Source organism: Nannospalax galili, unplaced genomic scaffold (genome assembly GCF_000622305.1).
Source record: "Nannospalax galili isolate Female #2095 unplaced genomic scaffold, S.galili_v1.0 scaffold337, whole genome shotgun sequence".
NCBI classification, from domain to species: Eukaryota; Metazoa; Chordata; class Mammalia; order Rodentia; family Spalacidae; genus Nannospalax; species Nannospalax galili.
In genome coordinates this window covers 1,597,276-1,617,816 of record NW_008340932.1, presented here as the reverse complement: position 1 = coordinate 1,617,816, position 20,541 = coordinate 1,597,276, and the positions used below count along the sequence as shown (strand labels likewise).

General features: G+C 48.3%; 2 protein-coding genes across 2 annotated transcripts in view; one reads left to right on the top strand and one right to left on the bottom strand.

The window, feature by feature from the left end:
• The window catches only part of P2rx3 (purinergic receptor P2X 3), a 35,653-nt gene extending 27,507 nt beyond the window's left edge, over window positions 1-8,146 (bottom strand). The window contains exon 1 of the mRNA XM_008836139.1: window positions 7,523-8,146. Coding sequence (XP_008834361.1) covers window positions 7,523-7,641 — 119 coding nt within the window. The 5' untranslated portion in view covers window positions 7,642-8,146. The remainder of the gene's footprint in view (window positions 1-7,522) is intronic.
• Window positions 8,147-9,593: 1,447 nt separating this feature from the next.
• On the top strand, window positions 9,594-19,446 carry Ssrp1 (structure specific recognition protein 1). The gene is made up of 17 exons (XM_008836138.2): window positions 9,594-9,758; window positions 10,199-10,365; window positions 10,951-11,136; window positions 12,019-12,124; window positions 12,369-12,559; window positions 12,668-12,898; window positions 13,028-13,131; window positions 13,217-13,345; window positions 13,484-13,705; window positions 14,348-14,420; window positions 14,813-14,951; window positions 15,082-15,127; window positions 16,444-16,573; window positions 17,634-17,804; window positions 17,980-18,068; window positions 18,530-18,716; window positions 18,957-19,446. The coding sequence occupies exons 2-17, from the start codon at window positions 10,312-10,314 to the stop codon at window positions 19,026-19,028; spliced, it is 2,130 nt and encodes a 709-aa protein (XP_008834360.1). The 5' UTR covers window positions 9,594-9,758; window positions 10,199-10,311; the 3' UTR covers window positions 19,029-19,446.
• Window positions 19,447-20,541: the final 1,095 nt, after the last annotated feature.

Genomic DNA, 20,541 nt, shown 5'->3' with positions numbered 1-20,541 from the left:
GGACACTGGTTCAAGTCCATCTGGTGGGGTCTCCTTAGCCTCCTTGATCGAGAGGTCAGATGACCCACCACCATTACAGGACACTTTGCGAGATGCTCATAGTCCTTGGGAACTAAATGACCTAGGAGGGCAAGGAGCAAAAAGTGTCCTTTGTGTCCCTCTGACCCAATTAGTATAGATCTCAAGGTATGTCTGTTAAACATCCAAGAAGGTTAGTTCCACCATTCTGGCATTTTTAATTACTGTGTGTCCTTATAGTTTTAAGCCACAATGGGACCAAGGGCATGAGGGAAAGCTCTCTTCTTTTCTTTCACTCCCACTTGCTTGTCAGAGCCTCCCAGCCCTCCCTGGCAGCAGGGAGGACCTGCAGACTGACACTCTCTGCAGGTCTGTTAAGGAATGCCTTTCCATGTAAAACCACCCATTGCATCCCTCAGGGATAAAGGGACTTACACCGTAACTCTTGCAGCAGGAAGTATGGTGGCATTTGGGTCTGATGGCTTGCTGTAAGGTAAATGCAGTTTGCCTTCTTTATTCTACAGGTGAGAAAGCCTATCACATAGGTTTAACAAATTTTGTTAATTTTTCCCCCATTGGGATTTTTATTTATACCTATGTTTTACATCTCTAGAAAAAGGATCCCAGGATTTCCCCTCATGTGTGTTTCTGTTTGTTTCCTCATGGCGCATGATGCCAGCCGAGGTTGTCAGTACAATGAAACCAAACCAATGGGATGGGAACAGATTATTCTGCCATTTTTTCTTTGAGCTCCACATCAAATCCGAGGCAATAACGCCATTCTTGTTTAACCTGCCTGTGAGGTTCACAGTGATTTTCCCAGCTCCGTGATCCTCAATGATTTCAAATTCACCAAAGTAACCACACTTCATCATCACAGTTAGGAAGCTGATGATGACTTTGGGGCATGGCCTGATGAGCACTGGCCAGGATACTACACGTGATGGCAGCACAGGAAGATGGTGGAAACTGTTATCTGAAACTGTTATCCTCATTTTATATATACACAACATATTTATTATTATTATTACTACTATTATTGTATTGCAGCACTGAGGACAGAACCCAGGGTCTCACGAATACTACAGAAGCACTCTACTGAGCTTTACTGCTAGCCCCCCTGGATCTTATCAGAACACAGAAGCCAGTTTGGGAGAAATCACTGGTGAGAGTTGGCAGGATCAAGAAGCATACTTGGGAAAGGTTGGGTTAACATCATTTTCTGCATCTCCTAAGGGTTGGAAAACCACAACCTGAGATAGTTTATCTCAGGGAAGACCGAGCTGTGAGTATCCCTGGCAGTGCTTGGGTTGGGCTGGCTTGAGGAGTTTGTAAGGAGGCAGCCAGAGTGTCCAGCCCAGGGGCTGCCTAACTGCTATAGAGTTGGCCAGGAACTGCTGCTGCAGGTGGTCGGTACTGCCTGGTTAGGAAGACTGGAGAACTTGCTGTTTGTGCTCTGCGTGTGTTGAGAGGAGACTCTTTCTTGGGTGTGGATTAGACTGTATTACCTTTGCGGTCCCTGTACTGTTGGAAGACACAGAGGAAGCAGTTCCCAAGACATGCCAGGAGTCAGAGTCTCTTGCAGAATGGGCACATAGTCCTGCTTACTACAAATGCCGATGTTTGCAAATGGCTCTTTGTTCAGTTTTCAGTGAGAAGTTTAGAGTAATTCCCATAATGAGTCTTTTCTCATTCAAATTATTATTATTATTATTGTTTATTTAGTTTTTTTTCTTGAGATAGGGTCTCACTGTGTAGTCTTGACTGGCCTGGAACCTTCTGTGTAGACAGGCTGGCCTCGAACTCATAGAGATCCACCTGTCTCTGCCACCTGGGTGCTAGAATTAAAGGTGTGTACCACCATGCCTGGCTTTACAATGTTTTATAATGTGTGAGTGTGTGTGTGTGTGTGTGTGTGTATGTGTGTGTGCGTGTGCGCACTTGTGCTCACACATGGTGCTGACACGTGTGTGTGTGAGACCAGAGGACAACTTCTGGTGTCATTCCTCAGGTACTGTTCACTTTTTAATTAATTAATTAATTAATTACTTCTGTGTGAGGGAGCATGTGTGTGCTATGCTGCACATGTGGAGGACAGAGGACAACTTTCAAGACTGAGTTCTCTCTGTTCACCATGTGGGTATGGGTATTAAACATGGGTTGTCAGTTACTTTTGCATACAGAGCTGTCTTGCTGGCCTCAATTTTTTTTTTGGAGAAGGAACAGGATCTCTCACTTTTACCTAGCACTCACTAACTAAGCTAGGCTAGCTGGCCAGCAAGCCCCAGGCACCCACCTGTCCCTGTCCCTCTAGTACTAGGATTATAAGCATGCACCACAATGCCAGGCCCTTTTCACATGGGTTCTGGGGACTGAACTCATGTTACTTTACCAATTGAGCCATCTCCCTAGACCTTATTTTTAACTTTTATAATGGGAATGTTCTGATACATGTATGCATTATAGGATGATTCTATAAACTAATTAGCATGTTCATCACCTCATATATTTATCTCCCTTTTTTGTAGTGTCATCCACTTGAATTCTGAATGCTTTCTTGTGTGGGAGGCAAAGGGTGGAGTTACAGTCAGTGCTGACGAATGGCTGAAAACTGTTACCTGTTTTATTGCTGCTGCCTTGTAGCAGAGCAGTTGATTCATGCACCATTAAGAGTTATCCACATACTTGTAAAATGCTCTTATGGGCACCACGCCTTTATGGAAACCTTCACTGCTATTGGCTTTACCTCCCTAGCACTATTTTTTTCCTTATGTTTTGAAAGGAGAGGAATTTCATTAAGGTCTCATTTACCATGTTATGGCCTAATAGAAGAGACAGCAGCATGCTGTTACAGAAAACAAGTTATCAAAAAGAGCATCATTAGCTCATGCCCTCCACAATGAAAGGGAATGAGATCTGGGGCCCTGAATCTCTGATCCAGCTAAGATGGCGGCTGCTGCCGAACACTCAACAGAGAGAAAGCTACAGTCCAAACACAGCCTTCTGGAACCTCCGTCTGCCTGGCCACAGAAAGGACATGTTTCTTGGTGTTGGGCTATAAAATAGCTCCCTGAGGCTGGTACTGCTACCCCCCCATCCCATCCTTAAAGTCAGGGAACATTTGTAGGTGAGAAATAGCGTTCAGAGTATTATTATCACACAACCAACACTGTGACTCTAGGCTGACCCCTTAGATAAATCCTTAACAAGGAGACTGCTGTGTTATTATCATTATGTCACAGGTGGGGAAACTGAGACAAGGAGAGGCATGCTGGCTTGTCCGAAGTCACAAAGCCCAGAAGCAGGTTCCAAACCAGGCAATCTGCTCTGGACCACTCCCAGCCACATCAAGGGGTCCTAGCTCTGTCCCAGATCAGGACCAGGGCTCAGTCAGCCCCTGGTGCTTGTCCTGCTGGCTCTGCTCCATCAATAGAAAACATCGCCTAACTCAGGTGGTCTCAGGAGGAAGGGGCTTGGGTGGAAGTTCAATTAACCAGTCTCTTTCTCCTCCTCTTCCTCCTCCTCCCCTTCCTTCAGGAATCCAAGTACGGAGTAGGGTGGAGAAGCCACAATAGAATTCTCTGAGTTAAGTAACAAGCAGAAGAGTTTCAGTGGCCCCATGGGGCCAAGGACATCATGAGGGTAGCTTGCCATTGGGGGCAGATGCCTCATTTCCAGAAGAGAGGGGCTGAGGCTGTCTCTAGAGGCCAGGGCTTAAGAGATGGAGCAGGACTGAGCCTCTGATTCTTGGCATTTACTCTGCCGCTCTGACTTATTTTTTCTCGAGTTTCTGGTTTATTATTTATAGAGCGGAAGGCGGGTGTCAGCTCCTTGGCAGGTGGGATGTGCAGGAAAGAGGCCCGGAGCAGCATCCCAGTACCCTCCTGCTTACCCCCAGGGAGTCAAGGAGGAGGCCAGGGAGTGGGTGTAAAGTGTGTGTTGTGGGTGTGTCAGAGGAGAGGGGTCTCTTAGGAAGGTGTGAGCTGGGCAGTGGGAAAGGGGGAGGCATGACAGGAAGTGTATGGAATAGTAATAGTTACCAAGCATAGCGGAGTACTACTGAGTCACCATCATGAGGAAGGCTCTTAGCGTGTGTTATCTTTCTCCCCGTAACTCACTGGCAGGAGATATTCCTACACCCATTTCCCAGATCTGGGGAACTGAGACTCAGGGGTGTGAAGTGACACACCCAAGGCCCTGTTCCCAGATGGTGTCAGAGCCAGGGGCTGCTAATTGTGCATCCTCCTTGCTGCATGGTCTTCCCATCCTGAGGCTGTGGAGAGGGCAGAGGACAGGCAATAGTGAGAGTCACTCCTTTTTGGACCCAGATGGTGGGAGATTCCAACTGGTCTTCCCAGCATACCCATTACTAGTATGCTGACAAGGAGCCTTGGGGTGCTAACTGGGGTCAGGGGGCCTCTGGTACACCTGGGGTGAGTGAAGGAATCAGGGTGAACTGGTGTCAACCACAGCAGGCAGCTAAGGCTAGGGGTGTAGGGGTGGGGGTGAGGATGTGCTGAGCTGATTAGGTGGTGTGTTGCTGTGTGTGTAAGAGCAATAATCAGTTCCTGTTATACACTTCCTAGATGAGGCTGTGCCTCCTGTCTACCTGGTGGAAAGTAATAGGGAAAAGATTTCAGTATTAGTTAAATATTAACACCACAGCATTAAAGACCCTATTAAGGAGCAGGTGAGATGGCTCAGCAGGTAAATGTGCTTGCTGCCAAGCCTGAGGACCTGAGTTCGAGTCCTAGAAGTCACATGGTGGAAGGAAAGAACTGAGTCCCACAAAATGTCCTCTGACCTCCATGTACATTGTGGTGTGCATGCATACACATGCACATGCATACACACACAGTAAATAAAATAAAATATAAAAACATTTTAAAATCCTTTTCAAATTCTATTGCATCTGGTCCTGTCATCTCTCTCCCACAGGCTTTCACACGGCACTCCTACCCTTTCAATTCTTGGATGGATCAGCCAGCTCAGATCTCTGTGTGGTGGTCTCTCTCTCTCTCTCTCTCTCTCTCTCTCTCTCTCTCTCACACACACACACACACACACACAGGTTGAAATGCCTCAGTGACTTCCTTCCCATTTATCACTCTCCTGTGAAAATCAAAGTGCTCTGAGGACCCCAGATCTGGCCTCTATTCCAAGTCATCTTTTGACACTCTCGCCTCTACCTCCATAAACATCTGTTCTTCCTTCCCTTTCCCAGGCTCTCTCTCCTGGGGTCCTCTTCCTTCCTTCTTTTCACCTGGTTGCTTCTACCCATCCTTCTAAACTGGGCATCTCCAGAAGACCGCCCCTCAGTCCCTAGATGAGGTCAAATGCCTTCACAATAGCCATGCTCCTGTGCATGTCCCAGACACTATCAATACTTCACATTTTGCTTGTGGGGATATGGAATTAATGTCTACTTCTTGCCGTATTCACAGGTATGGTGCTCACAGCATAAGGACCCTGTCTGCTTCTGTTCTCTGTTCTATCCTCAGTGCACAATGCCTGGCATGAAGAGGCGTTCGATACACTTTTGCTAAATTAATCACAATGGATTCATGAAGTCACATGGTGTTTGGGCTCCTATACACAGAAATGGGCTTGGGCCGGGGGCTGGGCTGCGGAGTGAGCTGATGTAACTGCAAGGCACTGTTCCATGGGGAGTTGTCAGACTAGGAGATGGATGGGGTTGCATATCAAGATGCCAAAGAGCCTCTCTCATTCTCCCTCGAGCAGACTGGACTCCAGCCCCCAGCACTAGAGGATCCAATCTGATTCTGATGAGGGACAGCTAAGGGCAGTGCAGATCTGAGGGGGCTGCTCCAGGAGACAGCTGTCTCTGTCTTCCATCAATGCCCTGCTTGGAGCCAACAGAGCCAGGCCAGGTTGGGAATGTGCTAAAAAAGCTTTTGAACTCATCTGGACCAATACACTATCCCATGTATCTACAATCCTGGCTATCTACAATCAAGGCATGAATATATACACGGGCATGGAAGGTTTAAGAACCAACTTTGAAGCAGGGGATGTAGCTCAGTTGGTAGAGTGTTTACCTACTATGCACAAAGCTTTGTAATTCTAGTACTAGGGAGGAGGAGGCAGGAAGATTAAGAGTCCAAGGTCATCTTCAACTGCATGGTCTATAGACTGTCTCACAAAACAAACAAAAATGAACCAATTTTGAGTCAAACTCTGGAGATGTGGACATGGAACATTTGCAAAAATCATTTCTCACAAAACCTTAACATATGAAGGGAATTTCAAGGCCATTTTATCCTACTGCAGAGCTTGAGTCTCTTGTGATCTCTCCACAAGGACGATACAGGTAGAACACTGGAGTACTAAAGCCTCCGGGCTCTTGCCAAACCCATGAAGCAAAAATCACTTTAAAAAACTGCATCTTGCCCATATCTCTACACACATCCTCACACACTACTCCAGCCTTTCAGCTCTGGCCCACATGCACACAGGATGTGTTCTTTGAATTGCTTGAATTAACTCAGATCCTAGTCAGTGGTTTGCTGTCTTTCATAGACAGAGGCATCAGCTCAAAGAACAGCAGGAGACCACAGACCCGCACACCAGGAAAGAAAACTCTCGAGGTTTCTGCCTGCATTTCCTGGTGACAACCAGTGTGTAGAGATGACCACAAGGACAGATCTGTATTCCCCCCGCCCCCCAGCCATTGTCTGCTCAAGCCCCTTTGTGTCTCTGGGTATGTAGGGATACTCACCTCCAAAAGGTGGGGGCCCAGGGGGGTGCTTGGACCTTGTTGGCCCTTAAGCAACTCCCAGCATGAGTTTTATGGCACAGAGGGAGAGGTAGGGAATTTCTGCTTTTTATCAATGGGCAGTATTTCTACATTCTTAGGGGAGTCAGAAAAGTAATATTCTCCTTGGCCACTAAGTGTTGTCTGTGCCTATCTCCCCCCGACCTTGAGAGGCAGTTCTCTCCTTTGTCCTACCCTCTACAAACAAGTCGCCTTTCCAACCTCTCCCATCTTATCCATGCCAGGAAGGCATTCTTCATTCTAAATTAAATCCTGCTCTGTCCTTTCCTCCCCAGCTGGTCATTCTTCCACAGGCTATCAACCCATCTCCCTGGTTTCAGTACTTCCTTCCTGGGCTCCTTTATTTTTCTGAGACTTTGAGGACTTGATCAAGGGGGATGGGAAAATGAGGGGAGGGATCTGCTTCCTTTTTGGTTTTGGGTGAGAGATCACATGGGACCTCTTCTGGTGGTGGGCAATGTCTAGGAAATGGACCCTGAATCTTTGGAGCATATATCTAGACTCATTCTCTAAGTCTGGAGGATTTTACTGAAGACTGCCTGGATCCTGGATGGGAGTGGCAGAGGCCAGTCCTAAGGACGTGACTCCCCCAGAACAAAGTGTTCCCCAGAGACAGAGAAGCCCCAGAAGCTGCACAGCAGTCCTGACAGTGGGCGGAAGGACAGCAGGTAGCTCTCCTGTCCTAGGACCAGATGGACACAGACTCACCCTACAAAGTAGGAGATGATCAGCAGCTGAACGGCTCGGTTGATGATCCCAATGGTCCAGCTCTTCACAACCACCGACTTGGTAGTCTCGTAGGTGAAGAAGTCTGATATACAGTTCATACTGAGAAAGTGCTCTCAGGCCCCTCAGAAGGGTTGATGACAGCCCAAGGAGAGAGGGTCTCAGGACAGGGAGGCAGAGGTCAAGGCTTGGAAGGGGGCAGCTTAGAGGGGCTTGAGGAATGGAGACTGTTTCTGTGAGTCAGACAACTGTAGCCCAGCGCCTGGCCTCTCTCTGCTCTTGACACTCTGGCTGCCAACCACCAACAGTCTGGGGCCAGGGCGGGGGACCCCTTTTTTATTTGTCTCCACCCCACTCACCTGTGATGTCACAGCAGGGGTGGGGTCTCCAATCCTGGGCTCCTGATTGCCTGGGATGCAGCTGGCCAGGGTCCTCTGGGACTCATGTTTTATCTGCACTCTGTCTACTGCTTCTGTTCTGTTCTTATGCTGCATCTCTTCCACAGCTCACTGGCTGCTTCATACTTTCTGTAAAGCCCCTTGGAATGCCCCATTGTCTGCCTGAACGGAGGACCCCTTCACTCATGGGTGTCTAATTCTACCTAATTCTGCCCCTTCCCTTCCTGACTTGCCTCCAGCAGCATGAATGAGGTTCTTGAAAATTCTGGGTCTTCTGGAAGGAAGAGCCACATGTTTCCTATCCTCCCCATTCTCTTTGCCCTCCTCCATCTCTGTCTCTGTGGACAGAATCTCATCATAGCCTAGCTGGCCTCAAACTTGCTATATTGCTATTTTTTCAAACGCACACAATCCTCCTGTCTTGGCCTCCCAAGTGCTGAGATCACAAGCGTGTGCCACCACAAAGTGGCAAAGCCACATATTTCTTATTCCATCTGGTAATGGTTGAAGCTCTTCAGGTGCTATAGAAATTACTGTATTTTTTTCTTTTCATTTATTGTCAGGCTATTTGAATATTTTGTTTGATTGTGCAATCCTGAAAGGCCAGGGTTGTTTTAACCATCTTCAACAGTTTCCTCAAATTCTAGGCATGTACTTGAATTAACAACAATGGGTCCTCTATACCTATGTAGCAAGCCTAGTTTAATTTAGCTAAACAGTGCTAGCAATAACAGCATTTAATCCAGTGATAAAAGCCTTGACTTCAGGGTGGTAAGAATGTATTTCTGTTCTCTCATTCCGCAGGATTGAGTTGGCATGTCAGTATAGTGATTGTCAGGAAAATCAGGAGTTTAAATAGCTTGTCTTTATGTAGGACATTTGTTACATGCTAAAGTTTAGAGCTACTGTGATTATAAGGACAAGAACAGGACTGATTTTAAGGAGTTCTGAGTTCTGGTCTCCAGCTTTGTCCAGCTCACTGACACCCTGGGCCACACAGCTTTCTCCTCTGCAAAATGATTGGAAGATCTAGACAAACTCAACATCTCTTTCAGGCCTGGCTTCTAATTTTGCAAGATGCACCCTGGTGCTCCTATATGAGGCCAACCCAGCTTCTGCCAACTCAGGCTGATGTGGTTTCAAGTAAGTTCTAGGTCCAAGATAAATCTGACACCAGCACTTGAATTTAATGCAGCCATTTACCAAGCTCTTCCCCGGAACCCACAAATTAAGGTTATGGATAGGATGGTGTTGAGGGTAGAACGTGAACTCATTTCAGAAAGGCCCGTATCTCACTTGCAGCGGGACAGCAACAATGTCACGGACATTCCCTCTGCAGCCAGTGGAAGTGTCATATCTCGCCACAACTCTTTTTCTTGCTCAATGGACGCCTTTCCAGACTGTTTTACAGGAGGGCTTTCAATACACATACAAACCTGAACGCCTGATAAAGCTACCTAACTTCCCTTCGGAATCTAGTCTCTACTTGGGGAACTTGTAACTTTCGGAAGGGCTCTCCGCAATCGCTTTTCCCAGTCAAGAGTCCCGGAGGGTGGGATTTCACCGCGAGGCCCCTTTACTTCAGTAGCCCAGAGTCACGACACTCTAGGCAACGGTCTCGTTGGTCGGCTGGCGCCTTTCTAGCCAGCCCATCTTCTCTATGGTCTGTGCGCAACTTCCGGTGGCGGGACGCGGGACCGCGCACGCGGGAAAAGCTTCCCCGGCGTACCCCCTCCCCTGCGTCCCCGCCCCCCTCCCCCGCGTCCCCCAGTGAGCCCACCGCCCGCGCCGGGGCCCTCGCGAGGTTGCAGCTTGAAGAGGTGGGTGGTCGTGATCCCGGGGCCCCGGTGTGCACGGGTTCCGCTCCCCCGCGGGATGCTCGAGATGGATCGTTCCGCGTTCAAATCCGCCGGCAGTGGGCGAATCCATTTGAGAAGGAGGGGGAGAAACGTTGGTCTGGGGCCTTGTAATGGTGGGATCGCTGGGTGGAAAAGTACCCTCAGAGCTCAGTTGATATCCGGACTCAGAGTAGGCTCTGGGGTTCCGCCGATCCGTTGCCATGGCTGTTGGTGGAACGTCCGGAGCGGGTGTTGGGTTGGGGTGTAAACGCCACTTTAGGCCTGGCCCCTGGAGCACTGCAGAGCCTGCCTGTAGGAACCCAGGCAGAGGAGGTGCAGAGACCTTCCATGCACCACCGCCCGTGGGTGAGCGGAGAAATGTGGTACATTTCATTGCTTGTCTGTCTCCTTCCTGAATTCAGATTTCCACCTTGCTGAGCATCTGCACAACCAACCAGGAATTGGGGCCCAGCTCCCAGATTATTCGGTTTCTCTGGTGCAGGCTCTGTGCTCAGGCCAGCACAGGCAGGTCAACATGGCAGAAACCCTGGAGTTCAACGACATCTACCAGGAGGTGAAAGGGTCCATGGTGAGAAGGACTTGGGCTTTTAATAAAGGTGGAGAGAAGGAAGAGTTCTTGTCCATTAACAAAAGCTTAACTCTGAGATGATACTGCTTTAGAAAACACCCAGAATAATGTGTAGCTGGTGTTTCCTCAAGCAAAAGTGGCAACAAAGTCTCAAGAGTTATGTGGTCTTTGAGTTTGAATAGAGTGCTCTGTACTTGTAAATCCCTGTGTTAAAAACCAGGAAACCCAGGCCCTGTTTGTCTGTTTTTTGTTGTTACTGTTGGTTTTTTTTTTTTCTTGGATTTTTGAGACAGGGTCTCCCTGTAGCCCCAGCTGGGGTGGAGCTCACTATGTAGACTAGGCTGGCCTTGAACTCACAAGAGATCTGCCTGCCTCTGCCTAGAGTGCTGGGCCTTGAGTGGGGGGACTAAAGGTGTATGCCACCATGCCCTGCTGGCTCTTGTCTGTTTTAACTGGCTCTCATCACTTGAGCTGTTGCTCTTACATTGATAATCTGCCTAGTCTTCAGCACCAAATGGGAGGAGGGCTAAAATGGACCCAGTACACACTATGTCCTGTTCTGATTGGGGTCTACTTTTTGGACAGAATGATGGGAGGCTGCGATTGAGCCGCCAGGGAATCATCTTTAAAAACAGCAAGACAGGCAAAGTGGACAACATCCAGGCTGGGGAGTTGACTGAAGGCATCTGGCGCCGTGTAGCGCTGGGTCATGGACTTAAACTGCTCACAAAGAATGGCCATGTCTACAAGTATGATGGTTTCCGAGAATCGGTGAGAGAGCCTATTGCAGTGAGCTGTGCCCCCCCCCCACAACTGTGCTGTCTTGTTTATTTTTAATCTTCTAGAGAGTGTTGGTGTTCCTTACTCTGATAGCTGATAATCCTGTCATTGTTAGTGTGGGCTCCTTAGAGAAGGGCTGTTGGAGGCCATTGAACAGCTAACATTCTACCTTGGGTGTCCATGTGCCTGGACTTTAGAAGACTTTTATCTTCTAAAGAAGACTTTTATCCGATTTGTAATCTTAGCTTGATGCGCCAGGATTTTGCATTTCCATTTTGAACTGTTAGAGTTACTTGGTTTTAATCTACATTCTTACCAAAATGGCATCTATACAAAGTTTAAAAACTCAGCAAGGTGATCCCTGTGTCTGGGAATGTAAGTTCCTTGCTTTACTCTCTGCTCACCTGAGACCCAGAAGGGAGATTATTAAAATTTATTAAAATAAATTTTCAAAAATAGGTTTTCTTTTTGGTCTTTTTGAGTCAGGGTCTCCCTGTAGCCCCAGTTGTCCTGGAATTCACTATGTAGACCAGGCTGGCCTTGAACTCACAGAGATCAGCTTGCCTCTGCTGGGATTAAAGGTGTGCACCACCACGCCCGGCCAAAAATAGGTTTTAAGCAGGAAGGTTAAGAGAAGGAAAGAGGCTGGGGAAGAAAGCCTGGGTGTGGGCTTCTGTTCCTGGAAACAGTTTTTTAGTAACAAAGTAAAACTATTTTAAGACAGTTTCAGAGCTGAGATACTAAGTTAGTTTTGATTTCTGATAAAGGATACATTAGTGCAGTTTTTCTGAACTAGGTAATTCCAGACCTTTTAAATTGTGTTAAGGCCAGGAGGATTTTACTGGGATTGCACTTTCTTCCTTCTGTTCATAGGAGTTTGAGAAACTCTCTGATTTCTTCAAAACTCACTATCGCCTCGAACTAATGGAGAAGGACCTGTGTGTGAAGGGTTGGAACTGGGGGACGGTGAAGTTTGGCGGTGAGTCTTGGAGAAGGTGGGATGAAGGGCTTCGTCTTTTACCTTGCTTTCCTCTTTCCTTTGCTGTAGGTTGTAACTCCAGTCTTTGTTTTCATCTTGTACTTATCAATGACTATCAGGCTCTGTGCCTGGTCTTGGGGGTATAGTGTGAACAAAATTCCTTCAGTCATCTGTCCTTATGGAATGTGGGAATGTATGTGTGGCCTCGCGGAGGAGCTTGTGGCTTGAATCACTTTCCTCACAGGGCAGCTACTTTCTTTTGACATTGGTGATCAGCCAGTCTTCGAGATACCCCTAAGCAATGTGTCCCAGTGCACCACAGGCAAGAATGAGGTGACACTGGAATTCCACCAGAACGATGATGCAGAAGTGTCTCTCATGGAGGTGCGCTTCTATGTCCCTCCCACCCAGGAGGATGGTGTGGACCCTGTTGAGGTGAGAGCTACTCTGGTTGCTATGCCAGCAGACATTGCTGAGTCAGCCTTGCATGCCTGGTCTGGTGGCATTACTGGCCTGTCTGATTGCCCTTGTGTGTTTTTCCAGGCCTTTGCCCAGAATGTATTGTCAAAGGCAGATGTGATCCAGGCCACAGGAGACGCCATCTGCATCTTCCGGGAGTTGCAGTGCTTGACTCCTCGGGGTCGTTATGACATCCGGATCTACCCCACCTTTCTACACCTGCACGGCAAGACCTTTGACTACAAGATTCCATACACCACAGTACTCCGTCTCTTTTTGCTGCCCCACAAGGACCAACGGCAGATGTTCTTTGTGGTAAGCAGAAATTCTCCAGGGTGCCTGGTTTTTGCCCTAGTCTTCAGTAAATAGAGTTCACAGATGTCTAGAGTTCTGTAGTGGTTGATCACCTGGTACTAAACAACCTTGTCCACTTGTCCTTACCAGATCAGCCTGGATCCCCCCATTAAGCAGGGCCAAACCCGTTACCACTTCCTGATCCTCCTATTTTCCAAGGATGAAGATATCTCCTTGACTCTCAACATGAATGAGTGAGTATTTCATTGAACTTGGTTCTTGCTGCTGTCCAGTCAGGAAGCAGATGTGTTGTTGGACTTCATCTTGCTCTTTCTGTAGGGAAGAGGTGGAGAAGCGCTTTGAGGGGCGGCTCACGAAGAATATGTCAGGATCCCTCTATGAGATGGTCAGCCGGGTGATGAAAGCACTTGTAAATCGCAAGATCACAGTCCCAGGCAACTTTCAAGGGTGAGAGTGCAGGTCTGAGTCCCCGGCCTGCTGAGAGCTGAAGGGATGAGGGACTGCCAGGGGTTGCTGCTGTGCCTAGATGTACCCTTTGGCTCTGCTGAGGTGGGTGCTAACCAGGCTCCCTGTTTCCTCTATCAGGCACTCAGGAGCCCAGTGTATCACTTGCTCCTACAAGGCCAGCTCAGGGCTCCTGTACCCACTGGAACGGGGCTTCATTTATGTTCACAAGCCCCCTGTGCACATCCGCTTTGATGAGATCTCCTTTGTCAACTTTGCCCGTGGGACCACTACCACTCGCTCTTTCGACTTTGAAATTGAGACCAAGCAGGGCACACAGTACACCTTCAGCAGCATCGAGAGGTGAGGACCTCCCTCCATTAGCTCTGGTTTTGGTCCTGATCCAGCCTCCACTGGGAAGCTCAGCATGGTGGGGGGGGGGACCTTTCTGGGTCTGTGACTAGACTTTTCAAGTTGAGTTGAATTTTTCTTTCATTTCTCTGGGATCTGGTCCTTCAAGATCAGATTTGGGAAACCTCTCCATCACTTTCCCCCCTATTTCGTAGAAAAGTTATTTTCCATATTATGAAAGCTGTGTGTGCTAGTTCTAGGTGGTTTTCTTCTCTGCTTCCCCCACGGTGGAAATGCAATCTCTTTGTTTCCTGGAATAAGCTTTGTGCTCGGGAACACAGCAGCTAATGTTTATTGCGTACTCACTGTGGGCTAAAAATTTTACAAACATCTTTGTGTTTAATCCTCATAACTCTGAAGGGTATAACACAGACCAGTAGAAAGATGAAAGCATCCCTTCCCACAATACTGCCCTGGGCCTCTTTTTGTCCCGAAGCTCTTCAGGACTATGTCTGACCTACCTTGCTGATATCCTGCTGGGTCATCACAAGCTCTAGCCCCACCCTCTGCCCCATCATGAGGATGTCAGAATGTTGTTTAGCCTGCTTCAGTTGGTCTTGACCATCTGGTAATGTTGTTTGTCTCCCCTCACAGGGAGGAGTACGGAAAACTGTTTGATTTTGTCAATGCAAAAAAGCTCAACATCAAAAACAGAGGATTGAAAGAGGTATCTGTGGGCAGGATGAGCCTCTCTCCTGTTCTTTCTGTAGAGGAGAAAGGAGCAGAGATTTTTGTGGCTTCTTTTTCATTCTCTCTTCTCTTCTTACCCTTATAGAAAAAAGAGGTGCGTGTGACCTTTTCCCCCTCCTGAGCAGGTTTTCTCTGCATGGCCTTAGATCAGTCTCTGTAGCCTTTTAGGACCCCCCTGTGGGGCCAGGAAAAGGGAGGGGTTTGGATTAACTCAGTCTGGTAGGCCCTGCATGTTGGCTGTGTGTGGACATTCTGGCCCCAGGATCTTCTGGGAGCTGCTGCTCTGATGTCACAGGCATGGGGATGTGTTTTTGAGTGTTTGAGCTCTGGCTTGAGTGCTATGGCTGACACTCATCTCCTGCTGACTAGGGCATGAACCCAAGCTATGATGAGTATGCTGACTCTGATGAAGACCAGCATGATGCCTACTTGGAGAGGATGAAGGAGGAGGGCAAGATCCGGGAGGAGAATGCCAATGACAGCAGCGATGACTCAGGAGAAGAGACGGGTGGGCTAGCCTCTGCTGGGGGCTGGGGTAGTCAGGCTTTCCTCTGGGGTCCCAGGCCAGAGCTGGGTGTCTGGGAAGAGGGGGGACTTCCACTGGAGCAGAAGCTGATGCAGTGTCTGTTCTTTCTCAGATGAGTCCTTCAACCCAGGTGAAGAGGAGGAAGACGTGGCAGAGGAGTGAGTTGTGGTTAGACCTCATGGGGATGTGATGGTGACCTCTGAGCTTAAGGACCAGAAGGTTTCTGGATATTTCTCTTGTCCCAGTGTTAGACAGTGGCCCAAGATGGAAAAGTGATCTGCAGTGAAGTGACAGGTTTATTGAAGTGTCAAGGACCTTATTCATGTAGAGCATGCTTTGAAGCCAGAGAAGTATAGGGGAGGGAGAATAGGAAGGAGAGCCAGTACCTGTACATGCTGGGAGCCTTGACCTGTGAGTGTGGTAGTACCCTTTGTGCTACATCAGTCAAGACTTTTGATTGCGGGTATCAGAAGGTGATGTGACCTGGTACAACAGGGATGTTTTAAGTTCATGTAACAAGAGTCTAGGGATATAGATGCCTTCAGGCACTACTGGATCTAGGTGCCCAGAAGTTGTGGGGAAATGATTTCTTGCTTCTGATTTTCTTATTCCTAGAAAGGTTTGGTCTGTTCAATGCCAAGTGACCCTTAGGAAGTCTGGGCAGGTTTAATGCTGCTAGCTTAGCACCCAGAAGCACCTCTTGTGAACAGCAAAGTAGTGTGGTCTGTGATCATTTGCCCCTTTCTCAGCCTGAGATATTAATATGTGCAGGGCTCTAATGGACCAGAACTAGGCCCCACGTCCATCCTTAGAGCCTGCAGTTTGGGTGCATCTCCTCCCAGCAGAAAACTGGAACTATTGATTCAGAAAGATTGGAAATGGGTATTAGACAGCAAAACCAAAACCAAACCATGAGCATCCTTCAGGAGTCCACTAGTTTTGCTCATGAAGGTTAATGTACAGATGCTTGTCAAAGTGCTGTGGGAACCTGGGAACCTGGCCAGGTATCAGCAGATGCACAGTATATTGGATAGGGCTGTTAGGCGTATGCACTGATTTCATTTAAGTTGATTTTCCTTCCTTTTGGGGCTTACTTTCCCTTCATCGGAATAAGGTGATTAACCAAAGGGAGTGGTGAGATGGACTTGGTGTGAGATAGTGTTTGTGTGTTGGTGATGGGAGTGGAGTACAACCTGGCTTAGGCCAGGACCAAGGAGAGCAGCCAGAGCCCACTGAAACATTTGTTTTTCATTGATTAATTCACCAAATAACCCTATGGTGGCTGGGTCTGGAGAGGGGATGCTGAGGCCCCCTTAGCAAATGGCAGGAAGCTGGGGATTGGTAATGGAGGCTGGCCTTGGAATTTCATCCCTTGCCCTTTTCTGGTCAGATGTTTAGGTTCCCTTTCCTCCTGTCTTTGAGAACTCTGTGTCCTGCATTCCTCTCCTGAGCCTATAAAACCTCACTCTGGCAGGTTTGACAGCAACGCCTCTGCCAGCTCATCCAGTAACGAGGGCGACAGTGACCGGGAAGAGAAGAAGCGGAAACAGCTCAAAAGGGCCAAGATGGCCAAGGATCGCAAGAGCCGCAAGAAGTCTGTGGAGGTACAGGCTCTTCTCTAGATAGAGAGTGTGTGGGTGTGTGGTGTGTGTGTGGGGGGGTGGGTGTGGATGTGTGTCCATTCTTTGTTTCTTTCTCCTGCCCACACCAATAGACCCCACTGATTGGTCCTTGGGGCGCTGCTTTTTGTCAGCTGTGATTATGGCCTTGGTGGACCGACCCCCCCCCCACCAGAAGGTGGAAGTTTTTCTGGTCCTAAGATAATTGCTTGTGGAAGATGTGGGGTTTTCTGATGTTTCAAATTTTTTTTCTTTATATTTTGACAATTTTATACACATACCAAATGGATTGTGATTATATTCATCCCCCATTACCTTTTCTCTACCCCTTTCCCCCTTTTGACTCAACTAGCCCCTCCTACTTTCATTCATGTCCCACCCCCCTTTTTGACCCACTTAGTTTAATTAGAGGTGCACATATGAGTATGGGTAGGGTTATTTACTGAAGCACAGGCAACTCACCAGTGGTATACCACTGAAGGGAAAGTCACAACCCTCCCTTGGCAACCATTAACTTCCAATAGCACCTTAGAAAATGGTGGGGCATCGTTGTCACCTCCCCATCATGATAGAATGCTGAAGGTTCCAGCTTTGTGCAGACCTTGTGCTGGTTTCCGTAGCTGTTGTGTGTTCTGATTGCAGAGGCTGTGGCATGCTTGGCTGGCAGCACTACTCCCCATCCTCTGGCTCCTGCTTTTTTTTGCTCCTTCTTCTGCCATGTTCACTGGGCCTTCAAGGAGGTGATTTAGACATCTTGTTTAGGACTGAGAGTTCAACAGTCACTTAGTCTCAGCATTTTGACCAGACATGAGTCTCTGCATCTGAATTAAGGGGCAGCTTGCCTCTGTGCCAGGTGACCCTTCCCGAGTTGGAGGATGATGCCACCCCTGCCCTTAGGGTTGTTTCTATCTAATCTGACACTTTTTCTTCTTCCCACATTTCCTTCCTCCCCAAGTTAGGTGATCCAAATAATTTTCTTGGGGGAAATGTGGGATATTTGTGGGATGTAGATGGCTGGTGGCAGTTGGGTTTTTTTCTTATGTAGGTGAAGAAGGGTAAAGATCCAAATGCCCCTAAGAGGCCCATGTCTGCATACATGTTGTGGCTTAATGCCAGCCGAGAGAAGATCAAGTTGGACCATCCTGGCATTAGCATCACAGATCTTTCCAAGAAGGCGGGTGAAATCTGGAAGGGAATGTCCAAGGAGAAGAAAGAGGTGAGGAGCAGCAGAGAGGAGGGTGGTGGCTCTTGGAGGCTGGTGAGAAAGGCTTCGTTGGGGTGGTACTGACATGGGGGTGGGTGGCTTCTATTGGAACTGCTCTGTAGCTTAGATCTTCCTTGTATCAGGGCAAAGGACTTTGCTCACTGATTTGTGTATGTGCGTGTGACAGGAGTGGGACCACAAGGCTGAGGATGCCAGGAGGGAATATGAAAAAGCCATGAAAGAGTATGAAGGAGGACGGGGCGAGTCTTCCAAGAGGTGAGTTGGGACCCAAATGGCCCCAGTAAATGCATTTTTATTTTAGCAGTTTACTTTTTAGGTCATATTTGAGATTGTGTCAAAGATGGAAGATCTAACAGAGTAGTACTTCTCAAACCCATGTATACCATTGCCCAAGTATGGAGGCTATCTGGGGAATTCAAGTCAGGATAAATATGGCTCCTTTTCCCAGAAGATCATGGGAGAATTTACAGCAACATCCACATAAACCTTTAAAAAAAAAGAAAGCAAGAATTTCAGATAAGTTTTGCTTCTGGCTATGACTCTGATTCCCTGGTGATCCTCTCTGGTGTACACTGGGTTGACACAGCTGGTAGAACATTACCATGCTGGGAACAGTGTGGCTCAGACTTGGCAAAGACCTCATTACAGCTGGGAAAGATGTGGCTTTGATGTGGGGAACCTGATGGCCCGGCTCCTTTTCCCTTTTTCTAATCAAGGGACAAGTTGAAGAAGAAGAAAAAAGTAAAAGCAAAGATGGAAAAGAAATCCACACCCTCTCGGGGCTCATCATCCAAGTCTTCATCAAAGCAGCTAAGTGAGAGCTTCAAGAGCAAAGAATTTGTGTCCAGTGATGAGAGCTCTTCAGGAGAGAACAAGAGCAAAAAGAAGAGGAGGCGGAGTGAGGTACGATAGGGATGGGGGCTGAGGGTCAGGAAGGCGAGGGGCCTTTTAGTCAGGGTTGGGGGTGGTCAGGCCTGGGGTTGTGGTTGGTCTGTAGGAGTTGGAGTGGACAGGTGGCTCTTTAGGTCTTCAAGGTTTGTACTGGAGCTGTAGAACTAGGCATTGTTGGTCCTTTACCGCTGAAAAGTGTCTGGGGAGGTGCTGGGCTCCACAGTTTTCCCCTAAGAGACCTTTGGTTTTCAGGACTCTGAAGAAGAGGAACTAGCAAGTACTCCCCCCAGCTCAGAGGACTCGGCATCAGGATCCGATGAGTAGAGGAAGGCAGTTCTCTCTCCTTGACTTTGCCCTCCCAGGTCTCCAGGCTCCCTACTCATGTTTTGGTACCAGTATCTCCTCACATGAAATGCAGTCCTCAGATTCTGTGCCATCTGAACAAGCTCTCCTGGTGGCTGGCACTGGGCTGAGGCAGCAAGGGAGTGTCTTACCTCTGCTGCTTTGCAAGGATGGCTCCTTGTAATCTGGGGAGAGACTGGGTAGGAGTCTGCACACAGGGCGTTGCAGGTCCCAGGTCCTTGTCCCACTCTTCTGACCTTGGGGAAAGCTGCCACTTGTCCTGTTCAAGTTGCAGTAGGGGTTGTGTGAGGTCAGGCCTATAGCTCCTAATTGGGGCCTATTTCTACTTTTATTTTGTATTTCTGGTCTGTCAATTTAATAAAGGGAACTGACTTTGGAAGCCATGTCCCGTCTCTTTTTCTAGACCTATTGTATTGTTCCCACTTTGTATGTGTGTTTACAGTTCTGCTTTGACTGGGCAGGGCCCTCCTGGCTAGCCAGGAAGCAAGTCTCCAGGTACAGCCTGTCCTTCCCGGCTGGACAAGCATTGGTTTTCACCCTCTTCTGCATCATGCCACCTGAGAATCAAGAAATGAGTGCTGATCTGATTAGGAAGTCTCTCATAGTTCCACTCCATTAGCCAGCACCAGCCGAGGCAGGTCTTAGCGCCATCCTTAATCACCTATGAGTCAAGGGTCTTACAAGGCTTGAGATAATAGAATCAGGATCGACTGTCCTCTGCAGTGTGAGGAGTGGAAACCTGAGCCGGGAGAATTTGGAAGGAGTTCGTTTAAAATAAGATGCATTTTAAAAACAATCCAAATTCAGTCAAGAGGACGGACTACATTGGAAGCTATCCCCGTGTGGAAAGGCTGTTAAGTGCAGTGAAAGTGTTAGATAGCGGGTTAGAAATCAGCAGGTTTGCAGGTCACTAGGGATGAACCCCTCCTTCATAATCAGCAGCTTGTAGACTGCAGGACTTTGATTACTGGTCAAAAGAGTGGGACCCAGGTCATACCTCTGGCCCTGAGTCAACCAATGACACTCTGACCTGCCTGGAAGGTCATTACTAGATTCCTATCTAACGCTTCAGTGTGTGTGTGTGTGTGTGTGTGTGTGCGCGCGCGCGCGCGCGCGCGCGCAGGAAACGTACGGGAGTTTGTGTGAAGCTTTTCCGAGGAGGGAAGGATACAAAATTTACGTTTGGAAACTAAAAGAGGTCTTAAAGGAGACAGACAACACATGGAAAAGAGTTCATCGCCGTGACTAAATCTGAACTGGTCCACGTGGGGCGGCCACGTCGCGTGCGTTCTCGTGAAGGCTCAGGTGTAACAGGAAGCCTCTCCAGTCCGCCAACGCCTCCCTTCTGGCTGGCCACGCTCTATGGTGCTGTGATCAGTGCCCCTATGGTGCTGTGCTTAGTGCCGCGGCCGGCCCCGAGGAGGGCCGTCCGGAGAGGTCTCCTCTCTAGGCAGTCATCTCGGTGGCGCTCGCT

Coding starts and splice junctions, on each gene's coding strand:
- Ssrp1 (XM_008836138.2), top strand. CDS start 10,312: ATGGCAGAAACCCTGGAGTTCAACGACATCTACCAGGAGGTGAAAGGG. Junction 13,132..13,216: donor TTGACTCTCAACATGAATGA/GTGAGTATTTCA, acceptor CTCTTTCTGTAG/GGAAGAGGTGGAGAAGCGCT. Junction 16,574..17,633: donor GCCGCAAGAAGTCTGTGGAG/GTACAGGCTCTT, acceptor TTTCTTATGTAG/GTGAAGAAGGGTAAAGATCC.